This window comes from Pleurodeles waltl, chromosome 3_2, assembly GCF_031143425.1.
Source record: "Pleurodeles waltl isolate 20211129_DDA chromosome 3_2, aPleWal1.hap1.20221129, whole genome shotgun sequence".
In the NCBI taxonomy this organism is placed as follows: Eukaryota; Metazoa; Chordata; class Amphibia; order Caudata; family Salamandridae; genus Pleurodeles; species Pleurodeles waltl.
The window spans coordinates 133,121,541-133,146,164 of NC_090441.1; the positions used below are offsets into that span (position 1 = coordinate 133,121,541).

Sequence of the window (24,624 nt, forward strand, 5' to 3'; positions counted from 1 at the left end):
CAGAGCCCTTCACCATGCTCTCAGACACCCGAAGCTGTTAGTTACACACCCGAAACATACCCCTCAGACCCTTGGCATGCCCTTAGATACCACCAACATGAATTAAGTCAACCCCAACCAGTCCTTAAACTCTCCCAGCCACCCCTTAGGAACCCTTTGACACAAGTAGCTGTTCTTCAAAGAGCTTCGTCCAACCTTCGGACACTTGCAACTGGTCCTTATGCACCCCTTTAACTGGCCTTTTGAGATCATGTGGTAAACCGAACAAATGCGTACAGACCTTCAGCGACGGGGGAAGCAGTCAGCCACCTCCCGCCACCACCAGCTTCACGCATGTACATGTTCCGTTAGCTAGCATAGTTCACCCATCCAAACAGTGGCATATGTAGTCCCGCTCATTTCACCCACTAGTAGTAGTTCTTCTCTTACCAGGGTAAGAGGAGGAGACCTATTCCACACTGCCTCATGCAGGAAAGTGCCCAGTGATGGAAGCGAGGGTTGAGAGCAATGGTTCTGCTCCAGCCGCACTCCCAAGACTCTGCCTTCTTTATTTGCTGTTTCTTAGTGCTGTTGAGTTGGGTCTTTGCTTTTTTAGATTGCAGATACTCCTCCAACAGTACCAGACCGAAACTGGCAGAGGATTGCCGCTATTTGCCTGATGAAAAACTATTTGGAATGCTTTATCTATTGTGACAGCCTTGCAGAAGGCTTTTGAAATAATGATTTCATTTTGCTGCAATTCATATGTAATTTCATATGTCAAAACAAGTATGCCTACAGAAGGGCTCACAGTGTAGGAAAGAACTTGAAGGTGTGAAGAAAGACACATTCTTTCTCCCTCTGGTGCTGATTGTGCCAAATGAAAATAGAGTGCTGGATTACTTCCATTGCACAAACAATTACAGATTACAAACACTGCACCAGAGCCTATAGTGATTTTGCACTAACATTTTCAGCAGTGCTGACTGAATTTATAACTGACTATTTTTTATTAAAATCACATTATTCAGCCCTCCATGGGAATAGCACAGCTACCACTTGAGGTTTGTTAGAAAAGGGCCAGATGTATCAAAAAGTTCTTTGCGATATCCTAATAGCAAATTTTTGCAATTCGCAATTAGGAAATCATGAGCTGCAATGTATTACAGTGTGTTTAACACTGTTCCCGATTTGCTGTGGGTCGCACTTGTACCTGCCTCATCAATATTCATGAGGCAGGTCGCAATTTGTGACCCATTGTGAATGGCTACAATCACAGGGATGGTGGCCAGCAGGGGTCAGAAGACCACCATATATGTGATAGCTTTTCAAGTAAAGCATTTTTTTTGTAATGCAGCCCGTTTTCCTTAAAGGAAAACGGGCTGCATTACAAAAAGAAAATTGACGTTTTCTTTTCATTTTTTAAGAGTAGGTACTGCCTGCTCCTGAAAAATGTTTGCACCCCCATTTGCAAAGGGGAAGGGGTTCCTTGGGGACCCCTTCCCGTTTGCGAATGGGTTACCACCAACTTGAAGTTGGTGGTAACTGCGATTGTTTTGTGACCGCGTTCCCAGTTGCAAAACAATCATACATAGTCTGGCAAGTCGCTATTTGGAAGAGATGCCCTTGGCACGCCCCTTCCTAATAGCGAGTCGCAATCCCTATTTTATGAGGCTACCGACTTGCAAAACTGGGATGGTACATTTTACGAGTCAGTAACAGGTTGGATGGTACATGGCAAAAAGCCTTTTACCGGTTGCAAACGGCTCAATGGGTCCTTTGGGACCAGTAAAAGATTTGGCCCCAACTTCTTTGCTCACTAGCTTTGATTCACATTCTGAAACAAAAAACAATTTGGGGAACATCAACACATTACCATGTGACCTGGATAGATAATAAGGGACTGTTTTATAAGTGTAGCCAGTCTGATGCATGCCAACAGGATGTTTCAGTGAGTTAGGTGCTTGCTGCTGCCAAATGCAGTGATCCGAGTCCACAAAGTCAGCAACATTGCAGCAAGAAAGATTGAGCCTTTCATCCTCCTAAGGTTGGAAACCTGAGTAAGATAGACTGAACAATAGTAACATCTGGCATTTACATTGCCTAGAAATAGCAGATGTGTACGACTGTATGACAAGGAAGCTTAAGCTTGAAAAGCTCTTTACCTGGCAGACAGTGATATGACTTTCTAGCCTGAATAAATGATCATGTTCACACCCAAGTAGACTGCAGCATTTTCTATACGTTGTAGTTTATGCATTTAGGAAGCATTACATCCTGGAAATAGTATGCTGCAATAATTCAAGGGGGTTTCTGTGGCACTTGAAAACTCAAAAAAAAACTTCACAGTAGCAATAAGATAACAAAGGCAAAACAGGCCCCTCCTCAGGAATATAAAAGATACTTGGTGGGGCAAAAACACTTTAGAATCTGGAATAGCGCCTGCATATTCAACCTTCTCAACATGCTGTAGGCATGGATGAACAAATGAGACGGACCGAGATGTCTAAGCAGCCCTTCATGTTTACAGCTAAACATTATGGGGCCAATTCACAAAAGCATTATTAGGGGAAGCAATACAACAAGAGTGCACCTTTACTTACTCCTGCATGCCTTTGTGAATCAGCCCTGAAATATTCAACTCCCTATGAGTGTAAGTGTAAAGATGGCACGTCCTTTATATTTCTACTAATTGTAGATGGGTATTCCCGGAATATTCCCATGGAATTCAGATTTAGATGTTTTGGGGCTAATTTACAAAGGTGTAAAAGAGTAGTGCAGAAATAATAAATTACGTACTCCAAATTGTCTTTGTGAAGAGGCAAAATGAGTTTAAACTTCCTACCATTGAGCTGGTGATTGCATCTTACCCGGTCTGGGAAAAATCTGATTGCCAACTGGTTGTACACTGATGTCAAATGGTTCCAGTAAAGACAAAATGAGACATGGTGTAAATTATGCAAGAGAGGTAAAACCAAAGGACCTACTTGATTTCTGTATATCTATTTTCTAGAAACTCTTTGAACCATTCAACTGTGTTTTGGGTGGCATTCGTACCAGTTACCAAACAGGAAATGGTCTACAGTGTTGTAGGCAGCACTTAAGCAAGGGAGCAGTAAAACAACATCTTGTATGCAAAAATCACATATGCATGGGGGTCTGATGGGTGAAATAAAATATTTTACAACAGTTTACCAAATGTCATTGAAAATGATGGTTCAAAATCACAGAAATACCTGTGCAAGCTATGCAGTTCACCCAATTACGGGTTAAAAATCTACCTTGAATGTACAGTGTCAACTCATACCTCAACACACACAATATGATTATTAGATCAATATTCATTGTGCATTGTCAGTGAGCCTTTTGTTTCTCTCCTCAGCTGAAACTATCCACAGCAACAGTGCACTCTTTTTTGAGAACATTAATTCTAACACTACTACATCCATGGACAACCCCCTTTCTCCAAGTGCATTATCAACACAATCGCAGAAGAAGGTCCGGCGACCAAGCCTAGTGAGCATGAACAGTGAAATATCTGGGTCGTCAGAGAGCCTGCCCTCGTCCAATCTCAACAACAGTAAGAACCGTGGACGTGCTGATATCAATGCAAATATTTTGACTGTATTTGGTGTTGGGATCCAAATGTTGTTAATGAGGTCTTTGTACATCAATGTAGTCGGATGGACTTTAAATGATTGATTTGAATGTAGTCTTCTTTCATAGTATAAATCTTGTAAAAATTATCAGTGAGACAGCATAAATGCGGTGACTGAGAGGCAGTGAAGATCTTGTGAATGGTGTCTGTGTAATGTTGTGGTTTTAATTTTGTGAATGTACTATGCCAAGTAAATATTTGCCTGTAGCCTGTGCTACAGTTTTAAAATTGTCAATGTAGTCCGTCATACAATGTAAATGTTTGGAGTTGTATTTGACCCCCCCCCCAAGTTAAGCTTTTCCGTCAATTTGCCAAATTATCTATGTAATTCACTATCGTTTTTTGTTGAGAAAGTTGAGAAAACTTCACATACTTTTAACAATAATTTCCCTCCAGTATGTCCCTATCTTCGAATTTCTAACACTTGATATTACTGTGTCTTTAGCAATAAAAACTAAGGGCCTCATTATGACATTGGTGGTTCGAGGACTGCCAATGCCGTGGTGGCAGTTGGACCGCTGAACTCCAGGTGGTCTGACCACCAGGTGACCACCGTCCCCACCAGGAGCATGGTTCCCGACGGGCTGACAGCCGTCAGACTAGTGAGTTCAGCACCACCATGCTGAGCATGAGTCTCTTTTCCCCCAGCCTTCCCATAGCGGTTCAACTGTCATGGAAAGGCTGGTGGAATGGTTATGCTGAGGGCCACAGGGGCCCCCATTTCGACACTGTTGTGCGCATTGCAGACATGTGCAGACAGTGTCCATTCCAAGGGTGCTGTAGTGCTATGGTATTTGTCTCTGTTCCCTCAAGGGAGCCAAGACCCACTCCGTAGCACTGTTCCTGCTGGGCTGACAGACGGGAATGTCTTAATACCATGTTCCCTCTGGTCAACCCAGCAGTAACATCATAATACGGCAGGTGGTGAGGCTGCTGGGTTGACTGCAGTCTCATCCCTGCGAGACTGGCGGTCAACCAAACTCGAAATGAGGCCCTAAATCTGCCCCTCCAAGTCCCCTTGTTCCTTACCCATCCCATATTGTACACAGTACTCTGGACACTATTGGCCCACTCATCACCTTGTTATGCATTTTATCACTCTACTTAGCTATTGTTTCTCTGGCACAGAAAGGGGCACATGTGGCTCTGCTGTTTAATAAGAAATACTCAACTGCCCACTCGACACTCAGCAATTTCAGACCCATTTCTCTTCTCGTTTTCCTGAAAAAATGGAGTGAAAAAGGCAATAAGGGACAAAGGGCAAGAGCTACAAAGCATTTTTCCGGTCACAAGCGGCACATTGGGCTGTTTACGTCTAGAAAAATGCTTTTTCTAGTATACAAAAGGCAAAATGTGAATCAGTAACTTGTTACTGAATCATATTTTGCTTTTGCTATTCAGTATTTGGAAGGGGCGTGTTTAGGGCATAAATATCGAATCAGTATGGTATGTATTACTGTTTTGCGACCAAATTCTGGTCGCAAAACAGTATTTCATTACCACCAGTTTCAAACTGGTGGTAACCCATTCACAAAGGGGAAGCCATTCCCCTTTGAGAATGTAAATAATGATATTTTTTAAGAACAGTCAGTGGTCCCACAGGCCACTCCCTACCCATAAAAAGTGAAACTGAAAAGTTTATTTTTTTTCTTTTTAAACACATCCTGTTTTTATTTGAGGAAAATGGGCTGCATTTAAAAGAAAAAAAATGCTGAGATTCCTAAAAGGTTGCAAATTGCGACCTACCGCATTATTAAGCATGAGGTAGGTCTATGTGAGAACCACTAGAAATTGCTCATACATTAGGAATACCGATTTCCTAATGGTAGTACATCTAGCCCAAAGTTTTGATTTTGTGGAACCACATAATATCTTAGCTAGTCACCAAGCTAGGGATTAGGGCCCTTCATAGAGCATGCACTAGTGTCTACTTTGTAAGCCTTGCATGCTATCATGCATCAAGGGGGCAGTCTAATAAAAATAACACTGGAAGCTGGCTATCATCATTTCTTCAGAAGAGAAACCAAGCAGCTCATTTTCCTCCTTTACGGTCAGCTCTTCCTCTTACTAGGTGTGGAGTTCTTCAAGAACCCTGTTTTTAATCTATACCTCCTCTTATTGATCTTACTCATTCCTTTTGTTTCAGAATGTCTTAGGTCAGTAACACTCAGATAATTGTCTCTTTCAATGATGGTCTGGGTCTCCTGGCAAGCAAACTCTGTATTTGCATGTCACCCCTAGTTGGTGGCCATCTAAATTTGCCATGCCACCTAGTGACGTGACCGAGAAATCTCCAATTCGTTTTTGATATCAGTTTCTGCTTTTTAGATCATATTAATATATTTTGTTTCTCCGGCTTCTACTGCAGAAGACTTCTACATAAAGCGGTTTATCTTCTTCAAGTGAAATAATAAAAAGCTGCTGTTTTCAGGCGACAATCACTTCTTGCCTGGAGCACCATGACATCTTATACCTAGGTCTCCCGAAAGTTCTCTTAGGTTCATTGAAACTTATCCAACATATTGCTGCTAGGAAACTACTCAACCTATCCCCTAGTTAGTCCATACCTACTTCTTTACTTGTTCTACATTCTACATTGGTCTTTATGCGTTGTGGCTGTGTTGTCACTCTTTACAGCGTGTTTCACCCCTTATGCTCCAAACCTCACCATTTGTAATGACCGGGATCTTTACGTCTAGTCTTAATAGTAATTCATATTATTATGCCCTGTATTTTGTTTTATAAAACACGCCTTATCAATGTGGTATTTTATCTAAAGTAAATCTTGCCAGTCTAATCAGATGGCCGATACACCTCTGGACGTAGCCTCTCATCTAGTGTAGCACATGTAATTGTAATCTGTGCTAGAAAGTAAAAACTGTGTTGTACGCTTGGATATAGAGGTCTTTGTAAAGCAAATATGTTCAGCAATGTGTTTGGGTAAAGCGTTAGAAACGGGGGAGGATACCTTTCTCACACAGAGTAAAACGTGTGCATAATAAGACTCTACAAGTGTTTTGTTATCCTTGGTACTTAGATACCTGGCCAGAAATATGAGCGAATCACACGGCACCATACATTCCTGCCCTTCATGAATCAAACATATTTCCAGTCAGGCCCAATCAACAAGTCTCTTTCATTCGAGCCCTCGCCTCTACAGCAGAGTCCCCTTCGAACTGGAAGTTAGGAAATAAATGTATTTCTAGCATGCTGAGGAAGCGAAAGGAAGGTAAGAAGTATATAGCTGCACAGATTTCTTATTACACGAGTGTAATCTAAGATAGCTCTCAATAACTGGGCTACCTATATCTAGCAGGGGTTGCCTGTTGTTTTATGCACAAGGGGATAACTGTCCCTCTTGGGAGTTGCTTCCAGCACACGTTTCATTGTAATGGATACTCATGAGGGGATAGGATGTGATAACGCGTCCAGCCCTTATAAATTACCTGTACCTGGACACGTTGGAGGTCGGTGAATCTTTTAACCGAGTCGGGCTCTCCTCATCCTCAATAGTCGAGTCACTCACATCGATAGTCAATAACTGTCGTAGTCGTTAATCAGTACTCAATTAATAAATCACTACAACACATCAGAAATCAATAACAGTTGGTATTTCGGCGCACCATGACCTTTCAGTCATGAATAACCACACCAGTTTATTAAAAGTTAGTGAATTTTATTTCCCTATATTAACAAAGCTAGCACGATATATATGTGTCTCAAAACCAATTGATATATGTATATGAACATTACTAGCTGTCCATAACGGCGGAAGAAACGCAATCTACGCAAAATCTGAATAATGATACACTCTGTTATAGCAATGCAAATCACCAATGTGACTAACTGTATTTGACTAATTGCGTACATTCGGTCAGCATAACAAGATTTCAATTCTTCATGGTACATTAAATGAATACCTCGACTAACCTCTAATTAGCATTGGCATGTGGGACTTCATGCAAAACGAATTTAGTCAACACAAATTTGGAAAACTTCTAGCTAGGATCCTATCAAAATAGCAGTTGGTACCTAAAAGGAAAAACACAATGCATAATACATTTATCCTTTCATATTTACCAAATACAATCAGCATTCAAGAAAAGTCTTCGTCCTTCAGGTACCGGTTGATCAGCATGGGACATATTTCAAAGGGGCAAAGTTAGGGCAAGTTTCCCTGCAGCGGCAAGGAGAATGGGGCAAAGTTACTGCATGGGCAAGACGGGGGCAAATCAAAGTTAAAGTCTCTAGGGTGAGAATTCTCAAAGTCTCTTTCTCTCAGATAGAGAAAAAGGGCATCAGGGTGTCGTCCAAAATGGAGTCTGGCATCAGGCTTCAAACTGGCATCGAGAAAAATGGCTGACTTCTCTTTGTCCGATGGGTTTAAGTAAGAAACATTCCAAATTCTGTAGGGTCTTCCATTGGAGGGTTCATAGGTTGGCTTCAAATTGTCCAATCAAAAATTGTCTTTTACTAGCGCCCATTTATGCATACACTGTCCTTGGCGCCTTGGAACACAAATTGTATCATGGTTTGCCAATTATTTTACTATCTGTACCTTCATTGTCCGCACCTGCAAAGACTGACCTTGTATCAAAGGGGATGTAACCGGCCTAGCACGAAACCTTGGAGATAAGTGTACCAGCCAGTTTCTACTGGAAAAATACAACTTCAAGCAAGAATATATGTTTCATTAGTTCAGGAAAAAAAATCACGCAGTTAGAATTTGAAACCAAGCAACTAGGCCAAAGCCTGTACTAAATTTAAGCTAAGCAAAAACAGTTTTCAAACAAGAAATCATGGCATACATTTGCGATTATGACGGATTAGTACATTTTTAATACTTCATGATTAATAAAGCTCGTTTATAATGATGGCGAACTACCCCGAGGGCGCAATTTCCCTCGTACATTATTTCGTTAACTTAAAATCACACTTCAATATATATGTCGGTTACACAGTGTACATGAATATATGTCGGACCTTCTATTTCTGCGTCATCAATCCCTCCTCTGATGACTAATTATGTCATCACATCAAATCTACCCACAAATTTTATTCCATTAAAATTCTGTATAGTAATTTGGCACTTCAGTTAATTCCCTTTTTCTTTTAGTCCCTTTTGACTTCTCCCTATAAATTTCCACCATTTTGTTCTCTATTTTCTCTTCTCTTTTTCTTTTGTTCCTTGCTTTTAACATTTTGAAAGCTTTCCATGTTCCCCAAGAACCTAATAGACAAATTAATATTATTAGTATTCCCTTTACTATTTTTAGTAACAATCCGTTCCAAACGTTGCTGAGCCAATTTCCCACAGAAGCAAATCCTTTTCCAATTTTCTCCCAAACTCCGGGTTCTTTCAATTCCTTTAAATCGACACTTTCTCTAGTTAAATTTGTAAGCATTGTTCTAATTTTTCCACTGTTGTCGGGTATATAGGTACAACAGTGACGCGTGCCAAGCATTTTGCAAACGCCGCCATCCTTTGCTAAAAGAATGTCTAAGGCAAGCCGATTTTGAAGAGTCATAGCTCTTTCTGCAGCGAGTTCAGCATCCATCAGGATTATAGCTCCCGAAAACTTTGTCAACATGTTATCCACAATAGTAGACAACTTTCGTATTTTGATTGAATTCAATATGACTCCTACTGAAGGAATCATAGCTCCAAATATATCTCCTACCACACCAGCAGCTGTCTCCCTTTTCTGAACACGATGTGATTCAGACAGCCTTGGAAATTTCTTTAAGTCATCTAGTTGGTAAACCTTTGGGAACAATATTCCCAAATAACACCTCCCATACCATCCTTTAGGAAGACGATAATAGGCGTTGAGTCCACAAATATAATATACTCCAGGAATAACTGGGTCTTGTCCATTCAGCATGAACGTCCATTTTTGTTGAAATGCGTATGTGTGTTTACATTCACTCTTTCCCACGAAAACTGTGTCATAATATGATGGAAATCTATGTATACAAAATCTTCCCACATGCAATGTATCTAAAGCTATTTTCCCTTGTGTCTTTATTGCGGCAAAAGCATAATTATCTACAGATGTCCTTTCGTGCAATTCCTTCTCTAATTTCTCCCTCATTTCGTGCTTTCTGTCGTCAGTGCGGTCTAAAAATTCTATTTCTACTGGTGAAAGCAAGCATGTAAGGTTCTCCCTATGTGCGTGAGCTGTGTGGAAAGGTGACATTGGTTCGAAAAATTCCCTCATTAATGTGGCAGACCAATCTCTAGCTATCTTACTTAGGTACCCTACTATGGGGACATATGCAAAAGTAACATCGTAATTAGTATAGAAATAATGAATGTCTCTTTGAGCATAAAATCTGGAAGCTACTATACTACATGTAATTCCATACGTAAGAGGCATGCTGTGATACGTTACCCCTTCCACTACTGAGGTAGGTATTTGTGTACACACATAACAATCTTTCGCATCCATGGTCTCAACATACTCACTCAGCAAGCGATAGAAAACGTTAGATGAAAGTTCCTTCTTATCATGCAAGTGTCTCTCGTCTTGCTCGAGTCTCTTCAGAGCTGTTAGTTCAGTAACGATAATAGGTTTAGAAGTAGAAGCATCATTCGTCTCACTCTCGCTTTTACCATGCATTCCAAGAACTATTGCTACAATTATTAGTACGCATGCGATCAGTAAGCCTATACACATGTATTTACAATACTTCATTTTACGCCCCTGTGTAGTGAAGCTAGTCATGATCTGTTTGGAATCAGAAAGCTGAAGACACTTTATCAAAGCGTTTTTTTTTTTTTTTTTTCTAAGTTGCAGGTATTTACAAAGCTGAATGAGTTCAATGTTCACACAGTTTCTTTAGCAGCTTAGTCTCTTATCGGTTAGCAGCGTTGTCTCAAAATCGGTTTCAAAGTCAATCAAGTTAGCAATGTCTTAGCCGGTTGAAAAGTCAATCAGGTTAGCAATGTCAAGTTAGCAATGTCTTAACCGGTTAAAAAAATCAATCAAGTGATCAATGGTTTCAATCAACAGAGTCCATAAAGTTTTTATTTCCAAAATGAAGTTCTGCCTCTTCGTTCTCAAGACTGAGGGATACGAATTCGTCTGACCAATCGTTATTGGCTACGTATGCCCACTCCGGACCGGAATACCTCCTGCTCGGTATCCTTTTTCTTTTCAGTTTTGCATCTCTCTTTGATTCTTTCTCACTGGTACTTTCCTCTTTGGCCAAGTCCTTTTCTTCACTTGGTGTTGGTACTACGACAGACACTTCCTTTCTTTTCTCTTTCACTCTTGGCCCTTCACTGTCGTTCAACGTTTCTCTAGTTCTTAGTTTTACTGGTGATATGCTTGGTCTTCTTTTTGCACTAGGTCCACTTGATGGACCTGCGATCTCTTCTGAAGAAGTTTGAGCAGTTTCGTTCTGTTCTGCCTTGTCTCCTCCTTCTGGGGAGTCAACCAGGTTTTCCATTTCTTTTTCTGTATCGTCTGCTTCTGGGAAAGCCCTCCTCTGATCAGGCTCTCCTGCTTCTTCACCTCTTTTGAGCCCTTTGTCACCGTTACTTTCTTCAGGCTCTTTGTCACTTTCGGCTGCTTCAGGCTCTTTGTTACCTTCAGCCGCTTCGTCGCTGTCTGAGGCTCCTCCTTGGTCTTCCCCAAGTGAATCAGTTGCTTCGTCCTCAGAGAATATTTCTCCCTCCTCTATTTCTGCCTGTTCGCTTCTAGTTCTGTTTTGCTCTGCCTCAGCGCTCGGCACTCTGTTATCAGGTACTGGCAGTTTCAGCGCTTCAACTTCCTCATCTGTGGGACACAACACCCTTTTTGTGTGACTGGCGTGAATCCAGTTGGGAACTCCCGCACACTTCACAGCGGTGGTAGTCGTCAAAATCACTTGGAAAGGTCCTTTCCAACGGGGTTCCAAACACGACTTCCTCACGTGCTTCTTTATCACGACCCAGTCACCTGCTTTCAGGGTGTGTCCTGGACCTTGGATCGGTGGCAAGGTGGTTGCCTCCACCTGGTGAGAGAAAGATCGAACCACATCAGCTAGACCTTTGCAGTAGTCTAACACCATATCATCTGTAATATTCAAAAGCGCATTTGCAGGAACTGCTGGAAGTCTCATAGCTCTGCCCATGAGAATCTAGTGTGGGGACAGTCCAGTCTTTCTGTCAGGGGTGTTTCTCATTGACATTAGTACCAAAGGCAATGCGTCAGGCCATTTCAAGTTTGTTGATGCACATATTTTCGCCATTCTTGATTTCAATGTGCCATTCATTTGCTCCACTAGACCTGATGCTTCAGGGCGGTAGCTACAATGCAGCTTTTGCTCAATGTTCAGTGCTGCACAAAGCAATTTTATTACTTCATTATTGAAGTGACTTCCCCTATCTGATTCTAAAGAGATCGGGAATCCGAAACGTGGTATTAACTCTCTCAAGAGTAGTTTTGCAACTGTGAGACTGTCATTTCTGCGTGTAGGGTATGCTTCAATCCAGTGACTAAAAATGCACACAACCACCAACACATACTTCAAGCCTCCATGCACAGGCATCTCAATGAAGTCCATCTGCATCCTGCTGAATGGACCCCCTGCTCTTCCAATGTGGCTCAAATTTACTACGGTTCCCTTCCCTGCGTTCATCTGTTGGCAAATGACGCAACGGTGGCAAACTGCTTCAGCAACTTGACGGAATTTAGGGTTAAACCAATCAGTTTTGAACAACCTAATCATGGCCTCCCTCCCAAGATGAGCTTGTCCATGGTAAAATCTGGCTATCTGTGTCAAAAGGCTATTTGGAAGAACGAATTTCCCTTCACTTGAAACCCATAATTCATCTAGTCTCTTTACACATTGTGATTTGGTTCAAGAAAGTTTCTCGTCCTCACTAACATCATTCTGTAGGGATTTCAATTCGTCCATCGTATCTATCACCTTTAGAGCAAATATTTCGCTTGGTTCGAGTTCTGGTTCACTTATCAAATTCCATTCATCCCTAAGCAATATACAGTTCAATGCGCAAAACCTTGCGACTTGATCCGCATATCCATTTCCCAGAGAAACATAATCCTGTCCCTTCGAGTGTGCACTACATTTTACCACTGCTACTTCTCCTGTCAGTTGGATGGCATGTAACAATTCTTTTATTCTTTTGCCATTTTTCACTGGCGACCCTGAAGAGGTCATGAAGCCTCTCTGTGACCACAATTGTCCGAAATCATGCACTATTCCAAACCCGTACTGGCTGTCAGTGTAAATGGTAACTTTCATCAATGCAGAAAGTTGGCAAGCTCTAGTAAGGGCTACCAATTCTGCTACCTGTGCAGAGTAAACTCCTTGAAGCCAAATGCTTCCAAAACACCTGTTACTGTGCATACAGCGTATCCTGCTTTCAATACACCCAGTGCATCTCTTAAACATGAACCATCAACAAAAATAATTTGATCATTTTCTTCCAATCGGGTATCTTTGATATCAGGTCTTGGTTTGGTGCAAAATTCAGTCACCTGAAGACAGTCGTGCTCGATGTCTTCAGCATTCTCAATTTCAGCATTTTCACTGGGAAACAAGGTTGCTGGATTCAACGTAGTGCACCTTTTCAGCTGCACATTAGGTGATCCCAGAATTATTGTTTCGTACCTTGTGAGTCTAGCACCAGTCATGTGCTGTGTTCGGGAACGTGTCAAAAGTATCTCAACTGAGTGAGGGACAATGACTGTTAAAGGGTGTCCCATCACTATTCCTTCACTCTGAGTGCGGCTGATACCAACTGCGGCTACGGCGCGAAGCTGGAGCCCTGCACATGCATTCTTTCAATTCAATAAAAGCATCCATCTCTTCTCCTTTTAGTTCAATTTCATCCAATGCATCCTTGTGGGTCAGTTTCAGTAAAGGTTTTGCTAGGGTTGAGAAGTTGGGAATCCATTGGCGACAGTAGCTCACCATTCCCCAAAACTTCCTCACCTACCTCCTCGTCTTTGGGGAACTCATTTGAAGTACACTTGTTATTCTTTCCTTCATAATTTTTCGTGACCCTTTTTCTATTTGGTGACCCAAATATTTCACTTTCTTCTGACAGAACTGTAATTTTGAAGGAGACACTTTGTGTCCGTTCCTTCCCAAATGGTTCAATAGAGCAATGGTGTCGGCTGTGCAGTCACTTTCTGTCTTGGATGCAATCAGTAAGTCGTCAATGTACTGTACTAGGGTTGACTCGAATGGCAATTCTAACGCTTCCAAGTCTTTCTTTAGAATCTGATTGAAAATTGACGGTGACTCCGAAAAGCCTTGAGGAATTCGACACCAACTGTAGACTCTGTCTAAAAATTTGAAACAAAAGAGAAATTGGCTGTCCTCATGAAGAGGCACTGAAAAGAATGCTTGTGACAAGTCGATGACTGAGAACCACTCGGCATCGCAAGGGACTTGAAACATTATCACAGCTGGATTTGGCACTACAGGGCAGCATTTAATTATTATGTCATTTATTTTCCTCAAGTCCTGCACAATTCGGACCTTTCCACTTGGCTTTATTAGTCCCATGATTGGTGAATTACATGGACTGCTTAACACTTCTTTCAGTACTCCCTATTTTACAAACTCGTCAATGAGCTGGGCGACTTTCATGAGGGTGTCTTGTGCCATATGGTACTGTGGGGTCTGGGGAAAGGTTACATTGGGTTTTACGGTCACTTTCACTGGTTCCACTCCTTTCACCAATCCCACCTCCTTTCCTGTCATATCCCACACTTCTTTTCCGACTGTTTCCTGTAACTCAGCTGGAATATCTGCTTCAGTGATCATCGGAAAAAGGGTAATCAGAGGATACTCTTCATCGACAGTTTCCATCTCATCCCCTTCTACACTGTCCTCTTCTTCCCCATCACTGCTCGTCTGAATTCTAATTCCATCGTTCGAACACATAATCGAACATCCCAATTTGCACAATAGGTCTCTCCCTAACAGTGATATCGGGCTTGAGTCACATACCACAAAATTATGCGACTCTTGATAGTTACCAATTCTGACTTGTACTGGATCTGTGATTGGGTTCGTCAGGTACCTATTTGCTACTCCCACTACTTGAACTGTTCTCTCTGAAAGTGGCAAATTTGGTACTTCAATGCTCCTAACAGTGGAACGTGTAGCTCCTGTGTCAACCAAAAATGAAACGCGATGACCCATAACTCTTCCCTCCACATAAAGACCCTTTTGATCAACTTCCAAAGACGCTGCAAGCACACAATTTCCCTCCTCATCTGAACTTTCATTCTCCCATGCATCGTTTATTCCATTCTCGCTGTGTAGTGGGAATTGGTGTACTGTGTCATTTTGACTCATTCCCTGACCCGTGACCTGTTGAGGAAGCATTGCTTGCTGCTGATTCATTGGTGCTAAGGGTATTTGCATTTGCTGATTAGGTACCATGGGAAACTGCTGTTGCATTGGCTGCAATTGTGTCATTTGTACACGAGGCATTTGCACCTGTTGCGGTTGCATGGGTTGTAGACCCTGCATCTGGTTCATATTGTTTTGAAAATTTGGGTTCGGACCTCTCAGTTTCGGTCCTCTCATAGTCTGAAATGCATTGACATCATTGTTTTGCTGACCTACACCTTCCTGCACCATCATTGGGCACTCCCGTTTCCAATGCCCGATAATTCCGCACGTGTGACATGGCATCACCTTCTTCATTGCCTGTATACCATTTGGAACCATAACAGTATTCAAATCAGGACCATTATTCACAAAACCTCCTCGACCTCTGCCTCTCATCTGCTGCTGAAACATAGCATTTCCCTGTTGCTGCTGCTGCGGCATCTGTTGTTGAAAACCTTGCAAACCTTGTAAACCTGTCTGAGCTGCTCTGAGCTGCATCACCATCACCTTTTCCTTCAATCTTTTCTGCTTTGTCTCAATCTCATCACTGCAGTATTTTGCATAATTCAACACTTCATCGATCGACTTTGACTGCCAACAAATCAAATGCGATTTAATCATCTGGCTAATTTCGGGTCTCAGCCCTTCCACAAACCTGAACACAAAATGGAGCATGTCTTTTGGTTCAATCGTTTCCGTGCCACTGTAATTTTTAAACGCTTTCAACAACCTCTCATAATACGCATGTATAGATTCTTTAACCTCTTGAGCGGTCCTGTCAATCCTTTGCCAATCCACATTTTTCGACGCAACCTTGGTTTTCAAGTGCTCGATCACCTTGTGGTACAAACTCATTACCATAGGTGATGGCGCACTTGTGTCCCTATCTCTCTCTGGTTCACTCGTCGGCCAACCTACAGCCCTTTTACAATCTTCCCACAAATCAGCCGGAACCACAATTTCAAATAAGGTATTCAGGTCTTCCCAGAGACACTTCGCGAGTTTCACAAATCTATCCGTTTGTTGATACCACTCAATCGGCTTCTCCCTTAATTTGGGAAAGTCATCCGTAAAGGATTGAATATCGCACCTGTGCCATGGTACATGCACAAGTTTTCCCCCTGCTGTCTCTCTCATTGGTAGCATGGTTATCAGATCGTCATTCTGTTGTTTTTTCTCACTTCTTTCTGAAGTGTTTTCCTTCTTTTTATCCCTTTTCTTGACCCACCTGCTTTCCCACTTGTCTAAACATCTCCAAACCTGTGCACTCTGCAGTATCTCTTTAAGGTGTGTTTTCATCCCTGCGGATCTCATGTGTTCAAAATCTTTTGTCTCGAAGTCTAACCTGTAACTTCTGCTCAGGTGTTTGGTCTTACCTATATCGATTTCGTTTCTGTCTGCAATTTCTTGTAACTTCTTATGTATGTTGCTCACTTCTCTTGTAATCCTAGGGCACATGTATCTTAGTTCTTCCTCTGTGTATGATTCTAATCGGTTCAAACCCATTGTTCCCTCTACCAGTTCATCTGCCTCCATACCCAACCTTATTTTATTCAGGTATTCTTCTCCCTTCCCGCTTGATGTACTCTGTGGGGAGTTCAGGCTGTTGAACCATTGTGTCAACTGTTGGGCATTCAGTCCCATCAATGTAGCAGTTACATCAACTGCCATCGACGGTTTCTGTAATGCTTCAGTCTGTGAGGTTAACAGTACTAATAGTGGTGGATGTGACCTTACCACGGTTGACGGAGCACAAATTGGAATTGGACTAAATTCCGACAAGGACCCAGATCCATTTGGCAGTGCCGCTATCGGAGTTGTCTCTGGAGTGGTTTCTATGCATCTTCTCCCTGTCCCATTATGTATCATTAACCCTTGGTCGCTGGTGCTTGAATTTGCCTGTATGTACAGTGGTACTGGTGGACCTACAGTGATAGGTAGAGATATTGCATCTGGATTCTGTCTGTTCCCCGAATTCTGTGGCATGTTAATCCCCACATTGTGGTCCATCATTGCTGGCATACCTAACTGGCTTTCTACCACTCGCACTTCTGGTGTCTGCTTTTGGGGCATCGAGAACTGTGTTGATTCAGCTTGAATCAATGTCGGTCTCTGATAGTTTTGTCCTCCCTGCGCCATTGAATCGGAAGTCATTCCCACATTATGCTCATCGCAATAGTGCCTTTGAACCTGTGGTTGATAGTTATCAGCAGGTTTCAATGTTGGCACATCTGGGTACATTCTCTGAATCCGTGGTATTCGTGGTGAGAAAGGCATGTCAGAGCTGCTCGGTCTCTGAGATACCCTCAAATTTGGTGTTACATTACCCTGTATTGGTTCTGGAGGGGCAGTACTAATACTTGAGCCTTTTTCGCTTTCCACGTATGGTGGTGGGCGATCATTTAGCAATTGTATAATGAACTCCTCATCATCTGACTCGTCTCCCCTTTTCGAGTTCCTATTGCTCTCTCCCTCCCTGGACTGACTCCTGTTTGTCTTACAGGTGGCTTTCCTTCCTTCCGTCTCCGTTTCCTCGGTAATCGCTGGAAACAATCTAATCCCCTGCAATACGTCTGATCTCCAAACCTTTTGTGTGCTGTCCCATCTAGCATCCGCTAGTGTCTTTTCTACTTTTCTTATCCTTGTCTCAAATTTCTTTTGTTGTTGGTTTCTAGCTATTAGCTCCCAAATTGCTAATGCCTCAAACTGTGCCAGTCTTGGAGGTACTTTCATGTCGTATAGCGCAAATCTCAGGTTTTCTAAAACCCTTAGGTTAAACGACCCATGGATAGGGAACGCTACACTTCCATGTTTTTCTGTTAATTTGCACCATTGTTTTAACCAAAGACATGGCGCTACACCCTTTTCTTCAATGACGATGTAAGCTGGTGTACCCTCAGGCGGTGTTTCTTCTCCTACATTTGCTGTAATATAAACATCTCCCCTCATGGCACTCTTAAATGCTTTGAAAAATTTAATCTTTCTGTCTTTTGTTTTTCTAAAATATGTAATCAATAAGCGACTTTAATTCCCGGAATACTCTTCGCTTGCCTTTCCCCTTCCAATTGCGCTTCACGGACTGCGTCCAATCCGTGCGCGACCCTTCTCACCAACCGACCTATGCCAGCACGGCTCCTAGTGACGTCACACTCACACACTGCGGCTGACAAAGTCCTGCGGCTTGTCCTCTTTTCATTCGGCTTCACTCATAAACTAATTTCTGCAGTATAACGCAAGCACTTAACCAAAAGAATAAAACAGATCTGTCGGTTTACTACAGGAAAGGTAATACAATCGCTTCAGAAACCTTAGGGATTTTTCACTAGCCTCAGCAGTTATTCCATCTTTCTCGGTTTCCCACTTTCGCAAGCAAAATTTGACCCGCAAACTTTACTCTCAACTGATCAATGAACTATTCTAGTGCACTTTAGAATTCGTCAAATCTCAAAGTCGAAGTTTTCTTTCACTCTGCAACATTCATACCGACTTGTTGACCACGCCTGATCAACCTATTAAACCTGACCAGATCACAACATCAAACAAGTGTCACATACACTTTTCAACATACTCCGGAGTCTCTTGACCTCGCAGGGCCCGTCTCAACATCAACAACCATGTGGACAATTTTTCTGCTCAAAGCGCTACACACACGTGAAGTTCGACGACTTCCCTACTCTCACACCTTTGGAGGAACACTCCTCTAATATCTTTTAACTCCTTAAATCCTCACAAACTTCTCAATTAATCTGCGGCGATAAGCTGTGCAAGCGCGAAACCCTAACTTCACTCATACCGTCACTAGAAATGCTGAGACCATTCTCATACCTCCATGTTCCTCATTCGCAAGCTCCGAGATCCCGGGAAAGTCATCGGGGACTTAGGGCATCATCATCTCTCCAACTTGTTTTATCAAAGAAAATTCTAACCTGACTCTGTCTATTGTTCGGATGGGGTCCCAAAGGGCTAAACCATCAATCTCTGCTACCATCTACTGATAACGCGTCCAGCCCTTATAAATTACCTGTACCTGGACACGTTGGAGGTCGGTGAATCTTTTAACCGAGTCGGGCTCTCCTCATCCTCAATAGTCGAGTCACTCAAATCGATAGTCAATAACTGTCGTAGTCGTTAATCAGTACTCAATTAATAAATCACTACAACACATCAGAAATCAATAACAGTTGGTATTTCGGCGCACCATGACCTTTCAGTCATGAATAACCACACCAGTTTATTAAAAGTTAGTGAATTTTATTTCCCTATATTAAAAAAGCTAGCACGATATATATGTGTCTCAAAACCAATTGATATATGTATATGAACATTACTAGCTGTCCATAACGGCGGAAGAAACGCAATCTACGCTAAATCTGAATAATGATACACTCTGTTATAGCAATGCAAATCACCAATGTGACTAACTGTATTTGACTAATTGCGTACATTCGGTCAGCATAACAAGATTTCAATTCTTCATGGTACATTAAATGAATACCTCGACTAACCTCTAATTAGCATTGGCATGTGGGACTTCATGCAAAACGAATTTAGTCAACACAAATTTGGAAAACTTCTAGCTAGGATCCTATCAAAATAGCAGTTGGTACCTAAAAGGAAAAACACAATGCATAATACATTTATCCTTTCATATTTACCAAATACAATCAGCATTCAAGAAAAGTCTTCGTCCTTCAGGTACCGGTTGATCAGCATGGGACAAATTTCAAAGGGGCAAAGTTAAGGGCAAGTTTCCCTGCAGCGGCAAGGAGAATGGGGCAAAGTTACTGCATGGGCAAGACGGGGGCAAATCAAAGTTAAAGTCTCTAGGGTGAGAATTCTCAAAGTCTCTTTCTCTCAGATAGAGAAAAAGGGCATCAGGGTGTCGTCCAAAATGGAGTCTGGCGTCAGGCTTCAAACTGGCATCGAGAAAAATGGCTGACTTCTCTTTGTCCGGTGGGTTTAAGTAAGAAACATTCCAAATTCTGTAGGGTCTTCCATTGGAGGGTTCATAGGTTGGCTTCAAATTGTCCAATCAAAAATTGTCTTTTACTAGCGCCCATTTATGCATACACTGTCCTTGGCGCCTTGGAACACAAATTGTATCATGGTTTGCCAATTATTTTACTATCTGTACCTTCATTGTCCGCACCTGCAGAGACTGACCTTGTATCAAAGGGGATGTAACCGGCCTAGCACGAAACCTTGGAGATAAGTGTACCAGCCAGTTTCTACTGGAAAAATACAACTTCAAGCAAGAATATATGTTTCATTAGTTCAGGAAAAAAAATCACGCAGTTAGAATTTGAAACCAAGCAACTAGGCCAAAGCCTGTACTAAATTTAAGCTAAGCAAAAACAGTTTTCAAACAAGAAATCATGGCATACATTTGCGATTATGACGGATTAGTACATTTTTAATACTTCATGATTAATAAAGCTCGTTTATAATGATGGCGAACTACCCCGAGGGCGCAATTTCCCTCGTACATTATTTCGTTAACTTAAAATCACACTTCAATATATATGTCGGTTACACGGTGTACATAAATATATGTCGGACCTTCTATTTCTGCGTCATCAGATGCAAAAAATGTTCTGGAAACAGAAAGCCCCTCTTGCACAGTACACTTACGCCCATAACCTGCCTACCCCTAGTATAGGGGCTAAAAGGATTACCATGGCTGGCTGTGCCTTGATTCTAGGCAACGCCTCGAATAATGTCTAGGTAAACAATTAATCATTCATGACAATGTTTCTTTTCTATAGCACAATGCAGTCAATTGTTTATTCGCTATTCTTTCCCAGGACCAGTCCGTAGATTCGTAAAGCTTTGAACTTGAAATGTGCAATAACATTTGTAAAACTCAAATCACCTAACAGCAATTAACAACACCCCAACTGTGAACTAATACAGAATGATCGCAGGGCAGCATTTTTTCATGTCTGAAATGTGACTGACACAAATATTGCATGTTAAATATCTTCATGATATTACATTCTACTTACTAAGAGGATAAAGCCTGCACGCAAGAGGACGATATTTAAAAAAAAACAAAATTTAGAAAGAAATATTTCTGTATATCATACACTGTCCACAGCCTCTGTCCTATGCCAAGACCGGGTTGGGAGCTGCTCTATCCGTCCAGTGTTTAAAAAAGACTCAAAATGTCATTATTTCAGGAATATTCAAGAAGTGTTGTGCTCAGTGTTTAAAGTGCACCTGGACATCACTCATGTCTGGCTCATTTAAGAACACGAATTGTGAAAAGTACTTTTATGACTAATGTGGAATTTTGCACACAAACACAAAATTCCAAATCGTAGTTGGTAGCACTCACATCAACCTCATTAATATTCATGGGGTAGGTCTCAAATGTTGACTCACTAGGATGGGTTGCCATGGCAGAGATGGTGAGGCCTGCTGGGGTCAGTAGACAACCGTGTCGGTTATCACTTTTTAAATAAATTTATTTTTTGTTTTTAAATGCAGCCCATTCTCCTTAAATGAACCGGGCTGCGTTTAAAAAAAGAAGTTTTAAAATAATTTAAAGTTTGTTTGTTTGTAGACAACGGGCACATACACCATTGCCAACTCCCCAAAGACTAGCTATTTTAAACTCACAAAAGGAAGAGCCCCAAGAGGCAAATGTTGTATCATCCCAGTTTGGGAGTTGGTAAATTTCAATGTTTTGCTACACAGGTTTTGGTGGTAAAACATTGATATATACCATAAGAAAATCGCTATGTGGAAGGAATATCCTAATCCCACCCCTGCCAAATCCGATTTGTTATGCTCTTCGAAACCCATTTTGTGATTCTGTAACATGTTACTGTTTGGCTTGACATCCTTGGCATGGTCTCCCCCAACTTTTGCCTCTGTTCCCGAGATTGTTGATGTGTGCTGGACTCTGTTTATGCTGTTGTTGATACTCTGGGAACTTTACCACTGCTATCCAGTGCTAAAGTGCAAGTGCTCCTATGCAGATTGTATGTGTAATTGGTTTTCCATGATTGGCATATTTGATTAACTAGTAAGTCCCTAGTACAATGCACTAGAGGTGCCCAGGGCTTGTAAATAAAATGCTACAAGTGGGCCTGAAGCAATGATTGTGCCACCCACGAGAAGCCCTGTAAACATGGCTCAGACCTGCCACTGCAGTGTATGTATATGCAGATTTCCACTGCCAATTCGACTTGGCAAGTGTACCCACTTGCCAGGCCTAAACGTTCCCCTTTTGTACATGTAAGGCACCCGTAAGGTAGGCCCTAGGTGGTCCCATGGGCAGGGTGCAGTGTATTTAGAAGGTAGGATATGTACTTATGTGCCTTACATGTCCTGAGAGTGGAATACTGCCAAATATGGTTTTCACTGTTGCAAGGCCTATCTCGCTCATAGGTGAACATGGGGACTGTCTTTAAATGGTATTAAAGTGCAGATTCCCTTTGGGAGCAGATAAAAATGTGGAGTTTAGGGTCTCTGAGCTCACAATGTAAAAATACACCTTTTAATGGAGTTGATTTTTAGAAAGTAGGCATTTTCTTGCTTAAGCCATTCTGTGACTCTGCCTGTTTGTGGATTTCCTGTCTGGGTGAGTTTGACAGTTGGGCTGTTTGCAGCTCTCTCTAGACAGCGACACAAAGGGGGCTGGGGTGTAGCCCACATATCCTGATGAGCCATCTGTGCAGGAAGGGAGGGGAGGAGTGGTCACTCATACCTGAATTGGCTGTGCCTGCCCTCAGACAATGCAGTCTCCAACACTGGTGTGTGGCTGGGGCCTGGCCTGGACAAGAAAGTATCTTACAAACACTTGCAACTTTGCTTTGAATTTTTCCAGCTCCAATGGCAGAAAGGGGTGTAAGTATTTGACCCAAAACCCCAGACCTTTAATTACTTCAAGGATTCAAGAGGAACCTCTGCCTGGAAAAGAGCTGAAAAGCTGAGGAGAAGTGCTGCCCCTGGCCTGTGACTGTGCTGTGTTGGGCTATCCTGCAGTTGCTGCTTCTGCCTGTGCAAGGGGACATAGACTGGACTTTGTTGCATTCCTGCTTGAGAAATGACTGCAAATGCTTGGAGTAGAACTTGCCTCCTGCTTTGAAGCCTCAGGGACAGCAAAGGATTCACCTACCAGACCTGAGTATACTTGCTATGGACTCTAGCATGGTAGAAGGTGCTATTGTAGTTCCTGGACCCCTGGAAGTGAATTCCTGGAGAAAAAGCAGTCTAACAACGACAGACGACTTCGCAAAGGACACCGTTGGCCGAAATTGCGACGCTGCTTGCCCCGAGGCCGTGGACCTCGCTGAGTGCGACGAATCCAACCACCCTGTGAGCTGACACTGCTATCCCAGAGCTATGACGCCGCTGGCCCCTAGGCCGTGGACCTTGTAGAAGTCCGACGACCCTGTAGGCCCCGCGTCACTGCAGCTGCTGATCCAGCCCGACTTTGCTGACACCGGGGTGTCGTAAGTCCAACATCCGTGACGATCCGAAACCATCGCAGCGCCTGCGGCCCTGTAACATCATCGCGACCCCGTGAGGTTGCTCTGCAGCATCGCGACTCTGCCAGACTTCGCATCTACGGGAATCAAGGGACCGACTTTGCATCTGACGCCGCTTCAACTCCACCACCCTTTAGTGAGGACCCAGCAAAGCATTCTTCCCTGACTCCGTGGACCGGCCTGTTTTCAACTTGTTTTTTAAAGTACTGTACGTGGGGGTCAAAAGACTTCTTAAGCTACACCATTGGCGTTGCATTGTAGGAAATGACTCGGTCACGACGCCGCATAATACTAACTTGCAGGATTTGTGCCTCAAGGCACTGTTTTCATACTTTTAAGTGCTAATTCGTATTTTTGACTGTATATTGTGGATTTGTATTGTATTTGGTCTTGTTTATTTAGATAAAATAGTTACTATTTTTCTATACCTGTGTTGTGTCATTTTGTATTGGTTCACTGTATTACTGTGTGTGTTTGTACAAATACTTAACACATTGGGGGTTATTCTAACTTTGGAGGAGTGTTAATCCGTCCCAAAAGTGACGGTAAAGTGACGGATATACCACCAGCCGTATTACGAGTTCCATAGGATATAATGGACTCGTAATACGGCTGGTGGTAAATCCGTCACTTTTCCGTCACTTTTGGGATGGATTAACACCTCCTCCAAAGTTAGAATAACCCCCATTGTCTTTGATTTAAGCCTGCCTGCTCGTGCCAATCTACCAAGGGGGTGAAAGGGAGTTAACTGAGTGTGATTCTCCTTTACAATGACTATAGTGAGGGTCCTTGCATGTACAGGGGGTAACCTGACTTCCAGCCAAGGACCCCATTTCTAACAGTTACCAAATCACAAAATGGGTTTAGTACATTCCAAATATGTCATTTATCAATTTGCAAGGTTTGCGACCACTATATAACTTTGTACATCTGGACCAGTATTGGAAATCTGATAGTGCGAAGTACCAATGCCAGAAATATTTTCCCTTGATCATTGACCTCATAAACAGTTGGCCCTACCCATGCTTATCTCAGCTCTGCCCAGATTCCTTTGCTGGTCATCAATATGCAGCTCCATAGCTAGTGAACCTTGTCATTAACCTGTGATATATAAACCAAAGAACA

General features: G+C 42.3%; 1 protein-coding gene across 2 annotated transcripts in view; it reads left to right on the forward strand.

The window, feature by feature from the left end:
• Positions 1–24,624, forward strand: part of PITPNM3 (PITPNM family member 3) — a 1,929,018-nt gene that overhangs the window by 1,685,043 nt on the left and 219,351 nt on the right. For both annotated transcript variants that reach the window (XM_069226994.1, XM_069226995.1), the window contains exon 11: positions 3,362–3,559. In XM_069226994.1, coding sequence (XP_069083095.1) covers positions 3,362–3,559 — 198 coding nt within the window. The remainder of the gene's footprint in view (positions 1–3,361; positions 3,560–24,624) is intronic.